The sequence below is a fragment of the Terrapene carolina genome, unplaced genomic scaffold, assembly GCF_002925995.2.
Source record: "Terrapene carolina triunguis isolate 2854851 unplaced genomic scaffold, T_m_triunguis-2.0 Scaffold85, whole genome shotgun sequence".
In the NCBI taxonomy this organism is placed as follows: Eukaryota; Metazoa; Chordata; order Testudines; family Emydidae; genus Terrapene; species Terrapene triunguis.
This window is the reverse complement of record NW_020664436.1, coordinates 26,932,504-26,940,912: the sequence shown is the minus strand read 5'-3', so window position 1 is coordinate 26,940,912 and position 8,409 is coordinate 26,932,504. Positions and strand designations below refer to the sequence as shown.

Sequence of the window (8,409 nt, the reverse complement as noted above, 5' to 3'; positions counted from 1 at the left end):
TATATATATATATATATATATATATATATATATATATATATATATATATTTAATGTTTGCAGGAATTATTGGTGATTGGAAGGACCATTTCTCTGAAGCTCAGAATAAAGAAATGGACAGAAAATTTGAAGAGTGTTTAGCAGGAACTAAACTGGGAGAAAAGATGAAATATGGATTGTATTGCAAGGCCTAAAGAGCAAAACCTAATGCATCTGTTTCCCTTAGTATGATCTGTTCACTTGTTTTTGTACACTGGAAAAATCATCTAAACTTCTGTGTATCCAAGTGTAAATCATTATGTTCTAGTCCTTAATACCAGTAATTTATGACAGATGTGTGCTTTAAATGTGATACCTCACCATGCTTAATAGATCTTTTAAGTATGCATATGCCCATTGTATGACACTGCCTTAGAAAGGAGCCCTAGACTTCATTATCATCTACGCTATTCTGAGGCGGTATCAGGCAGAAGCACCATCAGTTATTTAACCATTCTATCAAAAACAATTTAATCGGCGAGCCAATTCTGCACTGAGAAATCCCATGAAGTTCATGGGGGTTGAATTTGATGTAAGTCCGTGCAGAATTAGGCTTAGAGTGTCCAGATGATCCAGGTGTCCGAAAGCGATAGAAATTCCATCAAATAGATTTTTTTGCCATTAACAGTGACTTGAATCTGGCTATCTTCTGGTGGAAGAGGCTGATTCCCTCCAGGATAACTGTTATCCAAGCAGCTTTTCTGTTTCTGTTTTTCTGCTTGCATTCATTATTTGTATGTGTCCTTTTAAATCTTTAATTTGATAAGTGTATTAAATTGTTATTAATTGGTTTATCTTGTCTCAATCAGAGGGGGTCTGTCGAAAGCCTCGTTAGGGTTGCCAGTTTTGTTTGGACATATTCCTGGAGGTTTTATCACATGACACAATCTTTAATAGAAGATTAATCTTTAATTACTTGAGACTCCAAAAAGTTCAGGACAAGCACACAAGTGAATTTAGCCAGTAATCTTCAAAATCTAATGAGGAGGAATAATGAAAGAATTGCATCCTTTGCATCTAGGATTAAATTGTTACTTATGTGCCTAATATATGAGGTCCAAGAAATTATCAATATTATAATTAAATAGTATTATTTTTCTGATACTGCCGTTTTGCTAGGTCTAGCTCCAGAAATATATATTAATTTTCTAGATACTGGTGCTTGTTCAAAATCTTTTTACCATTTTACCAATGTCATGTCTCCACTTCCGTCTTATGAGACCTGGGATGAGTTCTTCACAGCTTTCATGACTGGAAAAAGTACTGTTCCTTTTTCTACCTATGCCAATTATTAAATGTGTAGACTAAATTTGAAAATATGGAATTTGTAACCCAGATTCGTTATGCTTTTTTCATTTTATTTTATCACAAAAATGACAGAGGTTAATAGAAGGATCTTCAAAATTTCAGACAATCTTCTTTAATAAGTGACTCATTTTGGGAACATGTATCATTTTTATAAAAATCACTGAGGACAAGGAGGACATAGTCTCACAGGAGCAATCTAGAGTTTATAAGGCTCTAGATTTAGGCCCAAGGCTAAAGATCTATGAACAGAGTGAACTGGAACTCCCCTCTCCCTTCACTGTTAGGTAAGGATTTTGAGGCAGATCTCTCCAAAGAATGTCGGGGGATACATTTTTATTGCCTTGTTTGACAGAGTGCTAGGTAGGAACCCATGAGTAAACACTCAGTTCACAGCAGCTGCAATCAGGCATAGCAGATTGGAGCTGACAAGGCAGACCTGTGCTTAATTAGTGGGTGGGGCAGGGCAGAAAGGCTAATTAAGCCACTAGCCCAAGCCCACAAATAGGCACAGGAAGGAAGAGCACAGGAGGAAGAGGAAGTGAGAGGAAGAGCCTTTCCTCCTGCTCGTAAAGGTGCTAGGTGTGTGGGGAAGGGAAGATAGGATTAAAATTCAGAATGAGCTGGACAAACTGGAGAAATGGTCTGAAGTAAATAGGATGAAATTCAATAAGGACATCCTGGCTGGGATAATTTAGTTGGGGATTGGTCCTGCTTTGAGCAGGGGGTTGGACTAGATGACCTCCTGAGGTCCCTTCCAACCCTGATATTCTATGATTCAAAGTACTCTACTTAAGAAGGAACAATCAGTTGCACACATACAAAATGGGAAATGACTCCTAGGAAGGAGTACTGTGGAAAGGGGTCTGGGGGTCATAGTGGATCACAAGCTAAATATGAGTCAACAGTGTAACACTGTTGCAAAAAAAGCAAAGATCATTCTGGGATGTATTAGCAGGAGTGTTGTAAACAAGACATGAGAAGTAATTCTTCAGCTCTCCTCTGAGCTGATACATCCTCAGCTGGAGTTCTGTGTCCAATTCTGGGTGCCACATTTCAGGAAAGATGTGGACAAATTGGAGAAAGTCCAGAGGAGAAAAACAAAAATGATTAAAAGTCTAGAAAACATGACTTCTGAGGGAAGATTGAAAAAACTGGGTTTGTTTAATCTGGAGAAGAGAAGACTGAGGGAGGACATGATAGCAGTTTTCAAGTACATAAAAGGTTGTTACAAGGAGGAGGGAGAATAATTGTTCTCATTAACCTCCGAAGATAGGACAAGAAGCAGTGGGCTTAAATTGAAGCAATGGAGGTTTAGGCTGGACATTAGGAAAAACTCCTCTCAGCTAGTTAATCATTGGAATAAATTGCCTAGGAGGTTATGGAATCTCTGTCATTGGAGGGTTTTAAGAGCAACTTAGACAAACACCTGTCAGGGATGGTCTAGATAATACTTAGTCCTGCCATGAGTGCAGGGGACTGGACTAGAAGACCTCTCAGCATTCCTTCCAGTTCCATGATTCTATGATTCTTGTCCCTTCTCTTGGGAGAGCATACTACACTGATGCTGCTGCTGTGAATACCAGTCTCACAGTCATCTGCTAAGGGGAATTCAGACAAGTAATTCCCCTTTATTTGCTCAATGCTGCCTCACAAAACGGTACTGCATAAAGTCCTAATAATTACTTTATTTCCTTAAATGAGGTGCATTTTCCTTTTTATGTGCTATACTGTATTAGTCAGTGAAGCTTAATGAGATGGACTCTATTATAGGAGTTTTACACTGGAGTAATTCCACTGACATCAGTAGAATTACACTGAAGTAACACTGAATCAGGCCTTGTGTTTAAAAAACATAGCAACACACTCCAGTTAGCGAAAGTGATCAAAATGACTGATCTTTAGAAAAAAATAGAAATGCTAAATTCTTCATTTTCAAAGTTTTTTGTACATATATTATACATACTAACACAATAAATGTTGCTTCTTTGTAGGTGGTGTTAGCGACTGGAAGAACCTTTTTAATGAAGATCAGAACAAAGAAATGGACAAAATGTTTGAAGAACACCTAGCAAGAACTAAGCTGGGAGCAAAGATAAAGTATGAGGTGTACTGCAAAGCCTGAGGACGAAGAAAACATTGGTAAAGCAACAGTTCCTCACAATTCTATCAGATCAGTTGCATTACATGCACTAGAAAAATAGATCAAGTGATCCAAACTTCTCTGAATGTTTGTAAATGATCACAACTCTCCAGCTCTCTTTACAGTGACAGCCGATTCTCAGCATGCTTAGACTGCATTCCTTTATTCAATGCTATTGTAATCAGTCATACTCAGAAAAATACTACACCACTGCTCCAGTACATATCACCTGGAAGAACCTCTCTCCCCCACTACTCTCTTTCCCCCCTACCATTGCCCCATCTCACCCAACTCCACCAGTCTTGCTAACATATTTAATAGCATTTGGTATGTGGAGACATTTTCAAAAAATGTTTTAAATGAAGCATCTTCTTCACAAAGGGATTTCTACCAAAGACAGGGACTGATTCAACCCCAGCTCAAGTCAGTACAAATCTTTCCATAAGAAGACCCATAATAAGCATTGCTCAAATGGAAGGAGAGAGAGAGAGTAATTATTAAAATAAAGGAACACAATATTTTCTTCATGTTTTTCATCTTTCTGAAAATAGAGTTTTAGTCTGGGTCTGAATGGCTTTGGGAAACTTGCCTGCAGATTTATGGGCAAATTCCCTGCTGGTGTAAATGGGGAAACTATTGGAGTCAGAGGCATTGTGCCCATTTATACCCACAAAGAATGTGGCTGTTAGTATCCCAAACTACATTAGCTTGATTCTCCTCTTGGATATATGGGTGTCAATCAGCAGCAGCTCCATTGAAATCAGTGAAGTTACACTAGTACAAAATTGGTGTCAGGGAGAGCAGAGTCAGGCCCTGTACTCATTTTCTTGTGTGTCATTTTTAACTCTTGCTTTTGTAATTGCTGTAGCTATAATGCAATTAAAACTATAGTCTAGCAATGGCTTAGATGCTATTTCACAGATTCTGTTGGTTTCTGAGACATAAAACTTGGCTTGAGGCTTTAGGGTAGCCCATCCTGATGCTTAGGGTCGCTAGTGGGATAGTAGCTTTCAGAAAAAGGTGTTTGAAGTGTGCCGAATATATAAGGCACTAACTGGATATGGTAACAATTGCAATAATTGAGTGAACAGGGAAACGGAAATACCCTTGGCTTTCCATGAAGTAGGCAGGGAAAAGCTGATTGGCAGGGGAGGGTAAGGACACTGGTGCTCCCGTGGCCCATGTAGTACTTATTATATGGATAAAGAGAAGACTTTAATCTCCATGGCTTAAATTCAGCATCTTTCCTAAGCACTAACATTCAACAGATTTGTTAACAAGAATAAAATTCCAGGCATGCTTACCTGACGTCAAGATAAGGCAGTTGTTCAAATACTGGAGACAAGAACACCAAGTGCAAACAGATGATACAGAGGGTCAGAGAGAAATTATAAAAAAGGCCAGAGTATAGCAAAATAGCGATTAACTTGAATAAATGCCTATTGTTTCCCTAGGGAAAAGTAATCTCAAACACATATATTCAGTGGGAGTATATAGGAAGCAGCAATGCTGAATGGGGTGAAAGTGGACAGCAAACTACATTTCAGATTGTAATAGTATATGGCTGCTGTGAAATGGTCAGTACAAATTTAGGGTGCAAAGGGAAAATCCTAATGAAACAAAGAGGTGATATTTCCCCTCTATGTGGCTCTACTTGCCTGTGCCTGAAATATTGTGTTCAGTTCTGAGAACTTCATTGCTAGAAAGATATTGACAAACTAGGTGCAGTTCAGATAAGATCAACAAAGTTTATTAGCAGGGTGGAGGGATTGATTTATAAAGGAGATTCATAGAGTGAGCCAGATTTTGCTCTTGGTTACACCAGTTTAAGTCAGGACTGACTTTGCCAAAATCTATGGAATTTCTCTGGATTTTCAAGGGTGTAACCCAGTGAAGAATTTCGCCCAGTATGTATAGATTGGCTAAACAGCAGCTAAGTAGGGACAAGAAAGCAGCTGACACCTATTTGACAGAAAGCAGAGGAATATATCAAATAGGGAGAAGAATTCTTTCTTTTAACACCTGGGTGTACAAGACTATAGGTGTGTCTCTGAAAAAGGGAGAGTTTAAACTGAATGGGAAAAAATCTTGACAGAGAAGTGTATTAAGCTGTGTAACATACAGTGAAACCTCATCATCTGGGGACACTTAAATCTAGATAGAACAAAGCACCTGAAGATGTATTGCAGGGAAAAATCCTGAACCGGCAGTGAGATGGACTGGATCAGCTAGTTGGATTGTTTCCATAAATGATTCTATGAGCAGGAAATAATTACAGCTATTTCACTATAGGTTGTGACCTCATCAGTTTCTCTGAAGCTAAATAGATTCAGGCCTGGTAAGAATTTGGATGGGAGATTTCTGAAGAAACACCTAATGTAGTTGCTGAGCTGCGTTGCTTGGGTGATTCAATTCCAACCTATCAAGTGCCTCTGACTTCCAGAACAGAAGCCAAAGATGCAAGTCAACACCATAAGCAATAAAATATACAGTACTCTGCCCTGGGACCAAAATGTTAATGATGTATTATAAAATAACAACAGTAGTTTATAGATATACTAGACAAAGGGCAAGGCAGTGAATAATCAAGCCTGATGTATTTTGTTCAGTTCAGCAAAGCTAACAAGCTGACATGTGCCCTTTAGCTCTGCGCAGTCATTTTTTAAAATACTGGACTATGAACTCTATTATTCCTGCAGCCAGAAACTCATTGTTAATGAAAAGCTAGCTATTGCTTCAGGTCTATTGGCTAGGGTGCTAACCTGGGAGTCAGTTGACCTGTGTCTACTGCCAGCTCAGCCACTGGCCTACTTTGTGAATTTTGGCAAATTACTTCTTCTCTCCAAGCCTGTGTTTTATCATCCATCCTTTGTTTGTCTTGTCTATTTACATTGTAAGCTCTTCAGGGCAGGAACTGAACTGTCTCTTCCTTTGTTTATACAGCACCTAGTAATTCAGGGACTTGATTTTGGTTGGGGCTTTCAGGCACTAGTATAATATAAATAATAAATATTAATACTATTAGGGAAATGTAGTTCTTCCTTTATTTTTAAACAATATACTACATTTTATTCAAAGACAAGCTTTCTTTTATTATTCACAGACAAAAACAAACAAACTTTGTTAACTTGAAGTTAGGGTTGCAAAGTGGAACAGAACTCAGTCAAACTGCAGTATAACAACACTGCAGTTTAAAATTTCCAAGATTTTTGAAAATAGGAGCCTAAAGTTAGGTTCTTAAGTCCAAATTTAGGCATTGGAAATTAGGCCTGATATTCAAAATTCTGAGTACCTAGATGCTCTTCCCTTGACTCTAATGAGAAATGCTTGGTGTTGAGGGTGACAGTTTGGGATATGGCTATATCAGATTGTGAAGTGTGTTTTGGGCCAGTGTTGAAATATTGACAGTATAGCTAAATTAGTTCAAACTTGCCTGTTATGTTGCATTTCAAACAGCTACCCTTACTCCGGCATAAAACTGGTGTGAGATCAGCCTCAAGCACTATACGCATTTATGTGTCATCTGTAACTATTGATATTGCGACTGCTATAGCTATAATACAATCAAACTTTACTTAAGAAACCGTCTTTACACTATTTCACAGATTCTCACTGTTTTTTCACACAACCCCAGAAACCCAGACCCTCTTGGGGGACAAATCCTACTTGCCTTATTCAGATGAGTAGTACCACTGACTTCAGGGCATGATTCAAGGTAAGTAAGAATTGGATCTCCAGCAATTATCACTTAGGGTACGTCTACACTACCTGCCGGATCGGCGGGTAGTGATCGATCTATCAGGGATCGATTTATCGCATTTAGTGTAGACGCGGATGAATGGATCCCTGATTGCTCTGCCGTTGACTCCGGAACTCCACCACGGCAAGAGGCGGAAGCGGAGTCGACGGGGGAGCGGTGGCCGTCGATCCCGCGCCGCGAGGACGCGAAGTAAGTGATTCTAAGTTGATCTAAGATATGTCGACTTCAGCTATGCTATTCTCGTAGCTGAATTTACGTATCTTAGATTGATCCCCCTACCCCCCCCAGTGTAGACCAGGCCTTAGTTATATCACTAATTTTATCCACTAGTTCTTTTTGTAAAACCACTAGGTGTCAGACTATACTTGTACTACTAACAATTGCTGTGTCCTGCCGTTTCAAACCAAGATATAGATCCTGGCGTGAGATTTTGTGGTACACTGCAAGTCAAGGTGTGGTTGTAGCACAGGTAGCTGATATGTGTAAAAGATTATATGAAGCATAAGAAAACTGTAGCGTAACTATAATATACTGAGCAAGGGTTTGTGTTTTCAAATGGTGTCCTCAATCCATATTATAGCTACTTAAATAAATGGCCTGATTTTCAAAATTGTTGAGTATCTGAAAACTTCCCTTGACTCAGGTGGGAACTACTGCATGCAAAGTGCAGTGTGTGTTTCTCTGGGATGCTTATAGTTCCAGATATTTAGAAAGCTCAGTACACAAGGCCACAGCCCCTTTCAATCTCAGACACTCCAAATTAATCAGTAACATTTACCTTCATGCCCAAGGGAGTGTCATTTACCATTAAATCACACTGTACATCACTACCACAATTGTTTCGCTAAAAGACAGCCTGTGTTTCAGTCCCTCTGAATAGAGAGTTTCACAAACATGGATAAGAGCAGGAAGACAGTAGTTGAATATCTGGATAAGATATTGGCTGATGGTGAAAAGAGAGCTCCTGAAGACCTCCTATTTTCATATAAGGGAATTTTGTGCCCTGCTGCTTTTTGCAACCCGGAAACTTTGCAAGTTCTTGATTCTTTTGAAGCCAGGAGTGATGATGTGATCCTAGCAGGATACCCTAAAAGTGGTGACTATTGCTAGCTTGTTACAAAAACTAAATGTGAAATGTTATACAGTGGTTATGAATGATTAGG

At 39.0% G+C, this 8,409-nt stretch overlaps 2 protein-coding genes across 4 annotated transcripts in view; both read left to right on the top strand.

Annotated features, from left to right (window-relative positions):
• Window positions 1-672, top strand: part of LOC112110793 (sulfotransferase 6B1-like) — a 10,831-nt gene extending 10,159 nt beyond the window's left edge. Inside the window, exon 4 of the mRNA XM_029911027.1 lies at window positions 63-672. Coding sequence (XP_029766887.1) covers window positions 63-193 — 131 coding nt within the window. The 3' untranslated portion in view covers window positions 194-672. The remainder of the gene's footprint in view (window positions 1-62) is intronic.
• A 16-nt stretch (window positions 673-688) lies between these two features.
• The window catches only part of LOC113406235 (sulfotransferase 6B1-like), a 33,310-nt gene continuing 25,589 nt past the window's right edge, over window positions 689-8,409 (top strand). The window contains exons 1-4 of one of the 3 annotated variants that reach the window (XM_026649694.2): window positions 689-1,630; window positions 3,338-3,485; window positions 7,121-7,201; window positions 8,114-8,342. In XM_026649694.2, the coding sequence (XP_026505479.1) occupies window positions 8,141-8,342 (202 nt within the window). In that variant the 5' untranslated portion in view covers window positions 689-1,630; window positions 3,338-3,485; window positions 7,121-7,201; window positions 8,114-8,140. Of the gene's footprint in view, window positions 1,631-2,945; window positions 2,964-3,337; window positions 3,486-7,091; window positions 7,202-8,113; window positions 8,343-8,409 lie in introns of those variants that run through there. The other 2 variants (XM_026649696.2, XM_026649695.2) reach the window with 2 other exon arrangements.